Below are 15,259 nucleotides of genomic sequence, written 5' to 3'. Positions count from 1 at the left end.
AGGAGACAGTCTGAGCCCCCAGGCTCCCAGTTTCTAGGATTACCTGGGGCTAAATGGCTCTTTGAACCAGAGTATGCAGTTCTGTTTGTGGAGTTTCCTGCAGGTACAACTATCAGTGAAGTATGCACACTATAGGCTGGCAAGGTTCCTACTGGAGAAGAGGGTATGAAGAGGTGGCAGGCAGAAAATGGATTTGCTCAACAGTGTAAAAGTCACATTTCATTCTAAAAGATGGGCTTGAACGAAAATATCTGTCAAGAGAGGAAGACTAGGCACTCTTTAAATAACAGGCACCCCTTCAGCTGGGAGGGTGAAGCAGAGATCCAGTGTCAAGGTCTTCTTGTCTTGGCAAATATTTATATTCAAGAACAAGATAGTATTGTAAATCTGCTTTTTTGGGAACAAATATGGTGGGGTTTTTTTAGGTCCCTCTAAACATTTCAGCTCTTTTCATTCTCTTTATCTTATGTTTACTCAAAAGTGGCTCTGACAGGTCCCAACACATTTTCCTTTTTTTTTTTTTTCCCCATAGCATCACTAAAAAGCAGAGTTAAAAGTCATAGTTAAGTGCCAAAAAAAGTGGTGGTGGTGGGTGTATTAGAAGATAGAAGACACAGCCTCAAATCAGATCAGAGGAAATTATTTTAATTGCAATAATCTAGAATATCTTTTTTGTCAAAGAGCAAGAAAAAAGCCTGATTTCTTAGGGTTAAGAAAATGGTTGTGAATGAACTGTAGAAGATATTCCGGCACTTATCATCTATTAATATTCTACCCTATGGTTTTTTGTTTTGTTTTAAGTCACATTGTCATCCTTTCCTTCAGGTATTTCCACAGGTCTACAGGAGAAAATCAGACTAAAATTTATGGGGGAATGTGAAGTGAATTTTAGAGCTCACTCTAAAATTATACTGTAACATATATAAAGTGGCCAACCAAACTTGACAAAACATCATCAGACTTCCATGTAACGTCTCTGCCTTCCAGGGTAGGTAGACATTGTCAAGCTAGCCTCCAGGCTGAGACTTACTTGAGCACTTGCTGTCTAATGTTGTTTCGGAGCTGGTTCTTATTGAGGTGGGGACTCCAAGTATGAGTTGCCAAGTGGTTCGCAACAAAGTTGTCAACACGTTGCCTCAGGTTCTGGTAGGCAGGCTGGAGAGGAAAAAAAAAAAAAAACAAATGTTAAAAATCTCCAGTGTTATACAATATCAATATTTACAGCCTCAGGAATTTGAGAATCTTTAACAGTGTTAATTTTTTTTTTAGATTACAGTATCAATGTGGCGACTAAGTTTCTCAGCTTAGGACCATGCCACTTCAGGACAACTGAAGACATTCAACTGCTACTTATTTTGTCTAAGACACAATGTTTGGAGATGTAAAGAACACAAAGAAGTAAGACATCCCTCTTATTTATATACAAGGGACTAGAAAATAAGACAGATATTAGTGTTAGCTGATTTGGAGCAAAGAAAAGGAGAGGAGTAGAGGAATTAAGTCTTCATTGAGAACAAGGCATTTGAGTCGGACCTTCAAGGTTTCCCCAACACAGAGCTGGTAATTGGAAAGGTGGGCCTTGCACATACAGCCAACAATAGAAGCAAAGACCAACTGGACGAGAAAACGTGGAGGTCAGGTGGGTTTGGAGGCCTTCAATTTGTTTGGAGAAGAGAATATAAAAAAGGAGTGATATGAGGTTGGAGACAGCTTGGGGGCGGGGTTTGAAGGGCTTCGGGTACCACAAGACTGGGATTAGGGGGTTTAGAACTGGAACCCACTGCACACAAGCAGAGTGAAATGTGATAGCTGAATTTTCTGATAATTAATCTTCTGATAGAGGGTAAAGAGACACAAAATATACTTAGGAAAGGATGCAAGAACTCCAGTGATGAAGGTCTATATTAGGGTGGTAGAAATGGGCTGAAAGGCATGGAACCAAGAGAAGTTATAGAGGGCCAACACTAGAACTAGGCACTAAATTTGATGTAAGGTAGTTGGGAATGATTTTGTCCCCTCCACCCCAGGGGACATTAGATGATGTCTGGAGACGTTTTTGGTTGTCAAACCTCAGGGAGCTGCTACTGGTATCTCGTGGGTAGAGGGTAGAGATGCTGCCAAATAGCCTAGAGTGCAGAGGGTAACCCAGAACAACAAAGAACCATCCAGCCAAAAACGTCATCAGTGCTGAAGGTGAGGACCCCTAAGGTAAGGGGAGCAGGAGAGAAGACACAGATTGTGTCACTTCTTAAAAGGAAGGAGTATTTGACCACTCCAGCAGGACTGCATACTCCATTCATAGAGGCTCCTCTCACCGACCACCTCCCCCCCCCCCGCCCTCCAACTCATGTTCTTTCAATCTACCCGGTCTGCAAAGAGGGTGGAGGGCAGGGGGGCCACTCCTATCTTACCTTCTATCACTTTCTCCTTCACCAGATTCTGCCTCAGTCCTTCCACACTGACTGGTCTCTACTTTGAATGCTCAGCTCCATATAGCTAGATGGCTCCTTCAGGTCCTTCAGTGATGGCTCAAGTATCCCCTTACTGAAATCTTCCCCGGAAAACTTACTGAACACAAATCAGCAACCCTTTCTACCCTCACCCTGCATTATTTATTCCATAGAACCTATGACACATTACTTCCTGCCTGTTTTTCTCTGCTGGGATGCAACTCCATAACAGCAGGGAGGTTTTGTTCACTGCAATATCCTGGCATCTAACACAGTGCCTGGTACATATTTGTTGGGTGAATAAATATATATGCTCTTTGATATTCCTTTCAAATTTAAAAAGAAAAAGGCAATAATCACAGTGACTAGAAGCCATTTGTAACTGAGAAAGTATCCAAAAATCGGCCTCTGTTACCTGGGGAGAAAGGCTGGTGAGCTCCCTGCCTGGGACAGAATGATGGGCCTCTCTTGATCTTCCCTCTCCACTCTCCAGTGTGACCTCAGAACAAAAGGGTCAGAATAGCCTTGTAATCTCTCGGCTTGCTCCAGGAATCTGGGAACTAGTAATCTATATAGCAGAGGAGCCTCAGCAGTAGTTAGATCTTGATGTCCAAGGCTCCAATTCTTTGGTAGAAGGCTGATTTGGTCTGCTATGGTCATTCCTCTCTTGGTTGGTTAAGGACCATCAATGACCCCAGGATAGTTTGGAGGGTTTTACAGTCTTGTGGAGTGGCAGCAGACTTTGGTTATTTCTCATCTTGCTTTAAACACACAGGATTGGATGACAGTTTTGCTCTTGGAAAGCACCTGATAGGTATTAAATGTCTTGATTTTTAAATATGCATGTGACTGACACTCTAGTTACTGCTACGACCCTATACAGTATATACTGCAGGTCAGAGTTTGACATAAAGCAGGTCAGTCTTCAGGGTGTCAATTATCAAAAGCACCATACCACAAGTGGTCTCAATTATAAGGTGTTCTTACAGCTGAGACTCAACAGTTCCATTAAAGTGATGCTCCTTTGCATGAGGGAATCTTATGTCTATTCTGGCCCATTCATCACATTGAGAGGATGTTGAGCTCATATGGAAAAAAAAAAAAAACTTGGCTTCTGTATGTTTTCTGAGACTTTCAAACTTAAGTCTTTTTTTTTTTATTTAAATAAGGAAAGGGAGTATAAGATGCTACAAAATAAGAACAAATACTTTAAATTAAAATCTACATGATTGTAAAGCTACAGAAGAGGAAGACAATCATGGGAGAAAGCAGCAAGATAATCAACCAGAAACAGCAGGCACAGAGGTAGAAAGACAAAGGGAAAAAGAGGGGAGGCATCAGGAGTGAAGAAAGAGACATGAGAGGTGAGGAAAGAATTTCCACCATACCCAGGCTTCCTCTTCTGCCAGGGAAGGGCTATCATTTCAGTTCTACTCTTCTCTAGTTTCAAACATTAAAACAAGGGACCTTATTCTGCGGCCACTGAACTCCTTGAAACTATATACTAGGTTGAGCCATGTGTAATTGATTATAGTAAACCATTTCTGAATTATAAAGACTGTATTTTAATGTGTACATGTCCGTTTTTCTTAGGAGATTGTAAAGGCAACTGTGCTTCCTTCCTTCCCACCAATAAAGGTTTTAAGACTCCACTTTGAGAGGATGTGGCAGGGACATTACCAACAGGCAACAATAACATTTAGTGGCAACAAGATGAAGAAAAAGTTGAGCCTTAGATATTGTAGTGCCTCCATCAGCATATTTAAGTTTCCAATGTGGGTACACAAAGACAAAATACAGACAGGTCTCTAAGTTTCTGAGAACAGCAAAATGAGATCTCTGCTTGCTCGATACAAATAACCAGCTTTGGGTAACATCTACCTGGACTTGTCTGATCTCCCATTAAGGAAAAAAAAAAGGGGGGGGGGGGACAATTGGCATTATTTTCAAAAAGATGGCTGTGCATATTCCCTAAAACAAAGAGGGTAAACTATATACTTCCTACATAGAAAAACATTCCCAAGCATACTGAATTCTCTGTGGTGTTAAAACCCCAACACTGTAAACAGGTGCCCTTCTACCAGGTCTACCAGGTGGACCGGGGGTATCCCCAGACTGCCCAGACGGTTTTCCCCAGAGGAGACAGCAGAATTGCTGCAGTTCTCATTCAATCCTGGTGAACTTTGCATCTCCCGAGGAAGAATCTGTGGAATCTGCAAACGCTCTTTTCTCAAAGACATGGGGTTTCCTCAGAGAGGCTGAATGTGGGACGCCCGGGTGGCTCAGGGGTTGATCCTCTGCCTGCAGCCCAGGGCGTGCTCCTGGAGACCCGGGATCGAGTCCCGCGGCGGGCTCCCCGCATGGAGCCTGCTTCTCCCTCTGCCTGTGTCTCTGCCTCTCTCTCTCCTCTCTGTGTATTCTCATGAATAAATAAATAAAATCTTTAAAAAAAGAAAAAAAGAAAAGAAAAAAGAAAGGCTGAATGTGGGGCAGCCCGTGGCTCAGCGGTTTAGCGCCGCCTGCAGCCCAGGGCGTGATCCTGGAGACCCTGGATCGAGTCCCGCGTCGGGCTCCCTGCACGGAGCCTGCTTCTCCCCCTGCCTGTGTCTCTGCTTCTTTCTCTGTGTGTCTCTCATTAAGAAATAAATAAAATCTTAAAAAAAAAAAAAAAGAAAGTCTGAATGTGCTGAGAAAATCTTCATCCTATCAAAACCCCAATCCGAAGGATCCAACCAGATATAAGCCCAAACCTCCAATTTTGCTTCCAACTGAAGCCTCCTGCCTCAAGCGGCTTCCCGAACTCCGGACTCCTTTCCCCATCCGGCCGCTCCCTCCTGGGGTCCTCTGCTCCTTCTCTGCGGGACCGGCTAAGGGTACCCCGTTCCTGCTACCTCCGCTTTCACTCTGACATTTGGCACAAAGTCCTTCCCCTCGGAGCCCCTCTTCCCACGCGAGGAAGCGCCCGGCGGACTCTCCCCTTCCCCGCCGCCGTGCACCACGCACTCCGGGCCGCATCCTTCCACTTCCATCTCTGCGGCCACCTGTCCTCCATCCTCTCCCCACTGAATGGCTCGGCGGGCCGCACCCCAGCCCCCCGTCCCCCCCGTCACCTCGGAGCAGCGACCGGACCTGACCCAGCTCACCCGGGCCGTCTTCGGCGGGAACAGGGGTCCCGGCCCTCCCAGGCCGCCTGACCCCAGCGCCCCCCCCCCCGCCCCCCGGTGCCCGGCAACGCGCACTGCAAACAGGTGGATACGCTGTCACTCAACGGTTTCTGCAAAGGACGCAGACGGGGCTCTTACCGCCCGGGAATCCTCGGGAGGACCCGGAGTCACTTGGATACAAAGTAAGCCGCGAAAAGGCATCACCGGAGCCGGAGCCGGAGCCCGTTAGTGTTTGCAGGCGCGTCTCCCTGCCGTGCGCTACGCCCCAGGCGCGGAGGCGGCGCCGCACCCAGTGGACGCGGGCCCCGGCGGTTAAACGGCCGGACGGCGGCGAATGAATGAGCGCGGCGAGCCTCGCACCGCACCCGGCGCCCGGGGGCCGGCGGCCGCTCGCGCAGGAACCGAGCGCGGATGCCGGCGGGGCCCGAGGAGCCGGCCCCGGGCCCCCCGCCGCGCGCCCGCAGCCCCCGCAGCCCCCGCGGCCCCCGCAGCCCCCGCAGCCCCCGCGCGCGCCGCACCTTGGTGTCCACGTCGGCCAGGCAGTCCCGGCGGAACTGGTCGAAGAGCCCCTGGCTCTTGAGGTGGTTCACGATCATGGCCACGAGCTGCGGGTCCCCGGCGCCGGCCCCCGCGCCCCCCGCCGCGCCCGCCCCCGCGCCCGCGCCCGCGCCCGGGCCAGTCCCGGGGCCCGGCGGCGGCGGCGGCGGCTGCGGCTGCGGCGGCGGCGGCGGCGGCGCCGGAGGGGGCGGCTGCGGCTGCGGGTTGGTGGCCATGGAGGCCTGGGCCGGGGAAGGCGCGGGCCCGGGCGGGCGGGCGCTCCGGGGAGGCGGCGACTGCACCGGTCCCGCCGCCTGAGGGAAGCCAACGGGATGTTGTGACGGAACCAGCGGATCCCGAGCAACCCCGGAAGTGAAAGGGAACCAGGGGAAGAGAGGAAAAGGCGGCGACACCACCAAGGAAGGTGCGGCGACGGGGGCCGCGAGGGGCCAGTTCCGGCCGCCCGCGGGCGCCCTCGCGAGGCCCGGCTGCGGCGGCGGCACAGGCGGCGGCGGCACAGGCGGCGCAACGGAGCGCACCGCGCGGGGCCGGGGCCCAAAGGCGCGGTCCAGGAGTCCGGGGTGGTCGGGCGTGGAGCCACGCGACTCCTCGGGCCGGGTGCCGGCTGGGCGCCCGCGGGGACTGGCCCGGCGCCACGCGCGGTGGCAAGTAGGCCTGAGGCTCTTGCTCCCGCTTCACGGAGCAGCCGAGGTCCACACTCGTTTATAATGCCAACCGCGGGCGCAGCTGCCTGTCCGAGCTGGCCTGTCCGTTTCCCGCGTCACAGGCCCCGCTTGCTTCCGAGCAGGTAACTCCGAGCAGGTGGCTCCGAGCAGGTAGCTCCCAGCAGGTAGCTCCGAGCAGGTAGCTCCAAGCAGGTGGCCCCGAGCAGGTGGCTACGGGCAGGTGGCTACGGGCAGGTAGCTCCGAGCAGGTAACTCCGAGCAGGTAGCTCCGAGCAGGTGGCCCGAGCAGGTGGCTACGGGCAGGTAGCTCCCAGCAGGTAACTCCGAGCAGGTAGCCCCAGGCAGGTAGCCCCTAGCAGGTAGCCGCTAGCAGGTGGCTTCGAGCAGGTGGTTGCAGGGGCCTCCCGTCCGTGTCCCCCCCCCCCCACCCCGCGTTCCCGTGGGCGTTGGCGCTTGCTCTCCCGAGTGTGCCTGCGGCTTTTAGTTCTGAGGGTCCCCCCCCCCCCGCCCCCATCACTCTGATGGTAACAGGTGACGCGGATTCGCCTCGCATCGGGCCCAGGCAGGGCGCTCAGGCTGCAGAACAAGAATGACCTAGTCTTGGTACTGTCCGCAATTTGCAAATCAGGAAGCTAAAGCCCCGAGACCCTTATTATTAATTATTTTTTAAGATTTTTATTTATTCGTAAGAGACACAGGGAGAGAGAGAGAAGCAGGCTCCATGGACCCGGGATCACGCCCTGAGCCAAAGGCAGCCGGTCACCACTGAGCCACCCACGTGGTGCCCTGAGACCTTTAGTAAAAATGCCAAAGTTTATAGTAGGGACAGCAAGACAATCCCCTGATTCTGGACTGAGGTTTTGTTTTTTTTTGTTTTTGTTGTGTTTTGTTTTGTTTTTTGAATTACTGTTCTTACAATGTGCAAGTAAAATAAGTAGTGTAATATTTTCGTAATTCTTTAGTCAAATGTAAAGTTTATTGGAAAATGCATCTTGGCGAATCGGATGTTGTTGCTTTTACAAATTTATATGTCTGTGGATGAATATGTCCTATTGGTGGAAAAAGAAAGGCTGAGCACCTCCTCCTCCTCCTCCTCCCCCCCCCCCCCTCCTCCTCTAGTTGTATGCCCTGAGAAGCTGCATTCATATAAACAGACTTTTTCAGTTTCTGGGACACATAACAAATAGACTTTATTAAAGTATCAAATGACTATAAATTAGATTTTTTTTTCTTTCTTCAATGAGATGTACCTTTTTAAACCTGATATACTCAAAAGTTTGGAGAAAATTGGGATGCCTGGGTGGCTCAGCGTTTTAGCACCTGCTTTCAGCCCAGGGCATGCATGATCCTGGAGACACGGGATCGAATCCCACGTCGAGCTCCCTACATGGAGCCTGCTTCTCCCTCTGCCTGTGTCTCTGCCTCTCTCTGTGTGGCTCTCATGAATAAATAAATAAAATCTTTAAATAAATAAAATAGGGCAGCCCCGGTGGCTCAGCGGTTTACTGCCGCCTTCAGCCCAGGGCATGATCCTGGGGTCCAGGATTGAGTCCTGCATGGAGCCTGCTTCTCCCTCTGCCTGTGTCTCTGCCTCTCTCTCTCTCTCCCCACCGTGTCTCTCATGAATAAATGAATAAAAAATCTTTAAAAAGTTTGGAGAAAATCTAGACATTGTACATTGTCATAAATGGTTTTAGATAAATTGCTTTTTAAAATTTTGTTTCCTTAACCGATTATTCAGTTTTGTTTTTGTCAAAACTTTGCAGATAATGATACAGCTCATTCAGGTTGAAACTTTGTCAAGCATGGAAAATGTTTGTCATATACCCTAATTAACAGAGCCTGTTTTCATGTCAAACTAGCCAAATTGGATTTATTTCCATGAGAAACAGTTTGGCTTCATTGTTTCATCTTCTTTTTTTTTTTTTTTTTTTAAGATTTTATTTATTTATTCATAGACACACAGAGAGAGGCAGAGACACAGGCAGAGGGAGAGGGAGAAGCAGGCTCCATGCAGGGAGCCTGATGCGGGACTCGATCCCAGGTCTCCAAGATCACACCCCAGGCTGCAGGCAGCGCCAAACCGCCGCGCCACCAGGGCTGCCTGGCTTAATTGTTTCAATTCAAATAAAGTGTCATGCCTTTTGAGGATTCTAATGAAGACTGCAGAGAGAAAAAGTGATGGAATGAATCTTAAAAGATTATTACTAAAAGCAATGAAGATTAAAATAGTGTAAGACACAATTGTTTTATCCATTTTCAAAATTAGTACTGAAAATAAGATGCAAATTTGATGTTTCCCTTAATTATCAACAATGCAATACAATATGTTGCTGAATAATACGTTATTCATTTGCTAAGCGTGTAGAAAGACATGGCATTTATTTAGTATATATGGGTGCATGTATCATTTATTTAGCTTTTGGAGAATAACTAAGAATCATCCATAAAAATTCAGCAAAACTCCATAAATTTAATTAGGAAGAGTGATCAAACTTTTAAAAAATACGTTGAAACAATAAGACATTTGCTGCTAAAAAATAAACTGGTCCAGTGGCTGGTAAGTTTTTTGTTTTAGGGTCCTGGGTGGCTTAGTGGTCTGCCTTCAGCTCAGGTCATGATCTCAGGGTCCTGGGATCCAGTTCAGGCTCCCTGCTCTGCAGGGTGTCTGCTTCTCCCTCTCCCTATGCCCCTCCCCCCTACTCATGCTCCTGTGTTCGATGATCTCTCTCAAATAAACAAAATCTTAAAAAATTTTTGTTTTGTAAACAACATATAGAAAATCCTAAATATTTTCTAAAATGTAGTAAGATGAGGGCAGCCCCAGTGGCTCAGCGGTTTAGCGCCGCCTTCAGTCCAGGGCGTGATCCTGGAGACCTGGGATCGAGTTCCATGTCGGGCTCCCTGCATGGAGCCTGCTTCTCCCTCTGCCTGTGTCTCTGCCTCTCTCTTTGTGTCTCTCATGAATAATTAAATAAAATCTTAAAAAAAAAATGTAGTAAGATGAGAAGTGATCGTAATTTAAATAGATGATTCACAAGTGATATTATAAAATGTGTGTTAACTGTCTTACTGCACATTGAATTTAAAAGAAATAACAATATTTGTATCCATGGGTTCAAGTTACACTGGGTACATATATAGTAGATACAGTATAACTTGAACAGTTTGGCAGCCTTATAAAATAAGCTGGTTACATTGAACAGAATGAGGGGCTCTGATCTGTACTGTTCAAAGATACTGTTCTTTACTCTTCAAGACAAGTCCTAGAGAGGAGTATTTTGAATAACTGAAGGGGAAATGGCATATATTTAAATTTAAAAAATTATTTTAAGCAGTCATCATTTCTTACCCATGACTTCTTTGATCTCTCCTGTGACTTTCTTTAGAAACAGTAATTTTGGCAATAGTGTGAGGTCTTGAAAAAAAAATTGCCATTGTTCCCCAATCCCATCGTCTGTGTCTGAATTCAGAACATTCTGACAAGAACCAAATACTTACCTCTCTGAAGGTGATTGACCTCTCATTTTGTTTCTAAAGTCTGATGCTAAGGTGATGGTTAACAAACTTCATTAATACTTTGGGAATGAAGGGAATGATACAATATGTTGCTAAATTTATATTATTTGTTATAATAATATAAATTGTTGTCAGTTATAACTTACTGATAGTCATTTGTACCCTTGGACACCATACTCCTGCCAAGTATCTGGCCCCTGTGATGTCCTCTCTTCTATAGACCAGCCTGCCTCACCCCTACCCCATCCTCTAAACCCAGTCTCTGAGGTTGATCCAGTGAAGGTCAACCATTGGTTTTGTAATAGGACTATCTCCTAACCCGCATCTACTGATTGGGCAGGATCATTTCCTTTCCCTCACCTCCCCAGGTCTTCCCCACCCAAAACCAGGCCTGAGGCCTTGCCTTTCATAATCAAAAGACTGACCAATATAATTTCCTAAATGGCCCTCCATCAACTGCAAAGCCCAGGTGAAACCTTGAAAGTTCATGTTTTCAATGACAATAGAACATATTTTTAGGTGGGGTTCAAGCACCTATTAAGGTTTTGTGAGGTTGTGTGGGAGAGAAGTATTATTTGCCTTTCCACAGCATACTCCATGCTCTCAGGTTTCCCTCTATTTCTGTTGCAGTATAAAGTCACCAGTACAGGTAGAGATAGTGGTTAGTCAGAGCATTATAAAATGTGAATGTGAGAAGGGGGGATTGATTGCTTTTTCTCTTGAAAGAACTTGAAAGAATTGCAACTTGCTCTGAGGTCAGGACAAAGGTAGGGTGGCACAGGGGGATGGTAGGTTAGAGGGGGAGAGGAGTGGTTCCACAGCAACATTTGGCAGACACTGGAAACCTCATTCCTTGCCAGTCTGGAAGCTTAAGAGTAGAGGTGCTTTGGAAATGGTGGCTGTATGAGCGCATGTTACCTGGAAGAGCTGCAGAATTCAAGAAGGCAGCTGAGACCTAGCTGATAGGAAAATGGATGATGGAGACTGGGACAGCAAGATTGTAGGAGTGGCAGCAAAGAACCAGGATTGGACTACATAATAAGCCCCTGGTATATTGGGGCAAGAACTCCAGAGGTGGAGAGAAATCAGGAGGGGGGCGGGGAAGGGATGCTTTCCTATGAAGTGGGATATCAGTCACCATAGTTATTCATACTTTATGCAATGGGAGAGTCCTAGTGTGGGTAATCTGGAAGATTAGCTGTGGTTCTCAAACTTTAGCACGTGTCAGAAATCTCCTGGAGGGCTGGTCAACACACAGTGCCGGCTGCTTGCCCAGGGTCTGATTTGGTAGGTCTGGGACAGGGCCTGATACTTTGTGTTTTCAACAAATGTTGGGTCACCATCTGAGAAATAACAGATTAGACAAGCCACACCCCACAGGCCTAATCTGGTTTACCTGTCTATAAATATTCATGGAACATAGCCATGCCCATTGCGTTTGCTTTGTGTCCATTGTCTGGCTGCTTTGGCTGCAAGTTGTATGGTTGGCAAAAGTGAGACAAATTACCATATGGCCCTTTATAGAAAAGGTTTGCCAACAGTTGGGCAGAAAGGCAGCAAAGGTGTGGTTGTGAGACTTTCCAGTTGTATTCAAGAACTGCCATTCACTAGATAACAAGTTGCTTCCCTGAACAGAGGAGATAATGCCTAATTCACAGGGTAGCCAAGTCACATAAATGACAGTGGTTTGTAATATGCAGCCCAGATAAAGTGAATCATTACAAATGGGTAGACTTTGTGGGGTGCCTCTGTGGCCCAGTCAGTTAAGTATCTGTCTCTGGATTTCAGCGCAGGTCATGATCTCAAGGTGGTGAGGCCGAGCCCCACATCTGAGATTCTCTCCTGCCTCTCCTCCTTGAGTTCTCTCTAAAATAAGTAAGTAAGTAAGTAAATAAATAAATAAATATAAAGCCTTAAAAAAAAAAAAAAAAGAATGGGTAGAATTTGGCAAGAGAGAAACGAAAAGCTCTGTAAGTTAAGGAAAGATCAGGCTATAAAGGAAGAGGTTCAGAGTGTGCCACAAATGAGATTATAATCAAGGTAGAAAACCAGGTCTTTAGTATGGCACTGGGTACATACTATGTGGTGCTCGCTTCGGCAGCACATATACTAAAACTGGGTACATACTATGTGTATAGGGAATGTTTATTATGGGATATTTATTTCATTTCTTTTAGAAATACTCTGTGATGTAGCCCATCAATTAACATTAAACTGTCCGTTAAGATACATGCAGATTTGGTACTTTGTAAAGAAATTGCTCTTGGCCTTGGGGGAGGGAGGTAATGGGTATAGCAAGATAGAATTCTAAAATATGAATTTTCTCATCTATGTTTGGGGAACCCTGATAGCCATTTATCTTTCCTTTAAGTGATTGCCTTTTTGTCATATTTTTTCCATGCTTTCTAGTTTGAACACTTTTTTTTTTTTTTTTTCATAAGAAGATATTCCTTTGGGGTGCCTGGGTAGCTCAGTCGATTAAGCATCTGCCTTTAGCCTGGGTCATGCTCCTAGATTCCTTATATGGAGCACTACAGTGGGCTCCTTGCTCAGCGGGGAGTATGCTTCTCCCTCTCCCCTCTGCTCCTCCTCCTGAGTTAGGGACAAACAGGGCTAGGCAGGACTAGGTAGGGGACCACTGAAACAGGCTCACAAAAATCCCCAAAATGCTGAGGTACGGAAACCAGAGATAAGGGAACAAGCCAGACCACCCTGCCCTAAGGTGTAGGTGGAGGTGTCTTGTTATAACAGCCGTGTATAACCAACAAAAAATCATCAGACTCTAAAAAGGAAGTAAGCCATTAAAGATGTTATCACTAGTCCTTATTCAATGGCGATATCAACAGGTGTGTTAAAAGGATTTAGTTCCCTGAATAGGCTCTCAATAAAAGACCAACCCTACAAGCCCCAGTGGCAACCTTGTCGGGACCCCTCTCGCTTCTGAGGGCTTTCTCCGTATCTTTATTTAATAAACTTCTATCCTTTTACTCACTGTCCATAGTCTGTGAGATTCATTCTTCAACTGTGAGACAAGAACCTAGCTCTCCCATATCACCCCTGCTCATGTGTGCGTGCACGCTTGCTCTCTCTCTCTCTCACTGTCTCAAATAAAATCTTAAGGATATTCCTTTAATGCAGGTAATGTCACTTTTTTTCCATATTTGTTTTTAAAAGACTTAAACATGTAATTATAGCAATCAGATGAACAAAAGTAAGATTGATTGATGATTGATTGATTTGACAGAGAACAAGTAGGCAGAGTGGCAGGTAGAAGGAGAAGCAGGTTTCGAACAGGGAGCCCTGATTTGGGGCTCGATCCCAGATCCTTAAATCATGACCTGAGTTGAAGACAGGTGTTTAACTGACTGAGCCACCTAGGCGCCCCTCAAAAGTAAGATTATAAACTTGAGTAGCCAGTGTCTATTAATGTTATTGAGTTACTGGCTATTTTGACAATTGGAGTGACTTTATAACAGATGTGCTTATAAAGACGGAAAGGAGCCCTGCATTTTTAAGGGTCTTCACGAAGATTGTCTTTATTTTAAAAATAGCTTTAGTAGCACTGGGTGTTATTCTGTATGTTGGTAAATTGAACACCAATAAAAAATAAATTTATTATTAAAAAAATAGCTTTAGTGTGTGTATATGTTTCTTGAATATTCTAGATGGTAGATGCCACCCTGAAAACTAAATCACACCTCAAGAAGGAAATTAGGAAAGATAGAAGTAAAAGGAAGACCCATAGAATTTATGTGATATTATCTGAATGCCTAAATCCAATCCAGGTCAAGGTAGAATCTAGGTAGAAATTCTGAGGAGGAGAAAATAGTGATTATAAGCAAGAAATTACATACATAAATAATGGGAATATTCTACCTCTGAGTAGGGAATATTTCCAGAGGGGAGATGGCTGACAGGCATCCATGAAAAGGCGGGATCAAAGTGTCTAGAATTGACACTATCTCTAGGGAGAGGAAATGTTTGCTATGTAGGGCCAGAAGAATTTTCCCTTGTTCCCTGCTAGGTTATTTGGCTGGTCAAACTGATGTAGGAAACAAAGGCAGAAGGAACATTATTAAATTTCCTTACTACTCACAGCCACTGAAAAGTCCTTGAAACAGGCAGAATGACCTTCCTCTAGGGACTCAAGTGCCTCAATGTTACTACTTTGCTAAGGGCAAAAGGCAATCTTAGCCTGATCCCCAGGATTCTGTAAGTCTACTTTAACATATAAAAATTCCTTTAGAAATACCCACCATTTGCTTCGATGTGGACGGAACTGGAGGGTATTATGCTGAGTGAAATAAGTCAGTCGGAGAAGGACAAACATTATATGGTCTCATTTATTTGGGGAATATAAAAAATAGTGAAAAGGAATAAAGGGGAAAGGAGAAAAAATGAGTGGGAAATATCAGGGAGGGAGACAGAACATGAGAGACTCCTAACTCTGGGAAATGAACTAGGGGTGGTGGAAGGGGAGGTGGGAGGGGGTGGGGGTGACTAGATGATGGGCACTGAGGGGGGCACTTGATGGGATGAGCACTGGGTGTTATTCTATATGTTGGCAAATTGAACACCAATAAAAAATAAATTTATAAAAAAATAAATAAAATAAAAAAAAAAAGAAATTTCCTTTATCTCTACCCCTCCAAGATACGTATTGGCAGTCATTCCCCAAGGCTATGGCCCACTGCTATACATCTGAAGGGTCTCATTAGACCCCTTTTATTAGACAGTAATAAATGACCTTTTCCTGATAACAGCTAGGCCCCCTCAAGGTCCTGGAAACCTTGCTTCCAAATTCCTTAGAGACTTCTGCTAACCCCTAGCCCTGTCCTAACTTGAAAGTATATAATAGACCAATCCTCAAGACCCGGATGCAGGGCAGCCTGGTGGCTCAGCA

The 15,259-nt window shown here is 46.1% G+C and overlaps 2 protein-coding genes and 1 long non-coding RNA gene across 10 annotated transcripts in view; 2 read left to right on the top strand and 1 right to left on the bottom strand.

The window, feature by feature from the left end:
- Positions 1 to 6,402, bottom strand: part of BOD1L1 (biorientation of chromosomes in cell division 1 like 1) — a 54,766-nt gene extending 48,364 nt beyond the window's left edge. Inside the window, exons 1-2 of one of the 2 annotated variants that reach the window (XM_077877995.1) lie at positions 6,133 to 6,402; positions 1,031 to 1,155 (exon numbers count right to left, since the gene is read on the bottom strand). In XM_077877995.1, coding sequence (XP_077734121.1) covers positions 1,031 to 1,155; positions 6,133 to 6,387 — 380 coding nt within the window. In that variant the 5' untranslated portion in view covers positions 6,388 to 6,402. Of the gene's footprint in view, positions 1 to 1,030; positions 1,156 to 5,752; positions 5,897 to 6,132 lie in introns of those variants that run through there. The other variant, XM_077878001.1, reaches the window with a different exon arrangement.
- LOC144301258 (uncharacterized) lies at positions 901 to 3,623 on the top strand. 4 transcript variants are annotated; one of them, XR_013368075.1, is made up of 3 exons: positions 901 to 988; positions 1,270 to 1,639; positions 2,437 to 3,623. It is a non-coding gene; the product is annotated as an uncharacterized LOC144301258 (long non-coding RNA). The 4 variants fall into 4 exon arrangements; XR_013368080.1 differs by lacking the exon at positions 901 to 988 and adding an exon at positions 999 to 1,146 and having other exon boundaries at positions 1,270 to 1,398; XR_013368072.1 differs by lacking the exon at positions 901 to 988 and adding an exon at positions 999 to 1,146.
- Positions 6,403 to 6,647: 245 nt separating the features above from the next.
- Positions 6,648 to 15,259, top strand: part of LOC144301242 (uncharacterized) — a 417,552-nt gene continuing 408,940 nt past the window's right edge. For all 4 annotated transcript variants that reach the window (XR_013368046.1, XR_013368053.1, XR_013368052.1 and 1 more), the window contains exon 1: positions 6,648 to 6,959. The gene's annotated coding sequence lies outside the window, so the exon portion shown is untranslated. The remainder of the gene's footprint in view (positions 6,960 to 15,259) is intronic.

This window comes from Canis aureus, chromosome 2 (assembly GCF_053574225.1).
Source record: "Canis aureus isolate CA01 chromosome 2, VMU_Caureus_v.1.0, whole genome shotgun sequence".
Taxonomy (NCBI): Eukaryota; Metazoa; Chordata; class Mammalia; order Carnivora; family Canidae; genus Canis; species Canis aureus.
The sequence above is the reverse complement of the archived record's forward strand: the minus strand, read 5'-3'. Positions and strand labels throughout refer to the sequence as shown.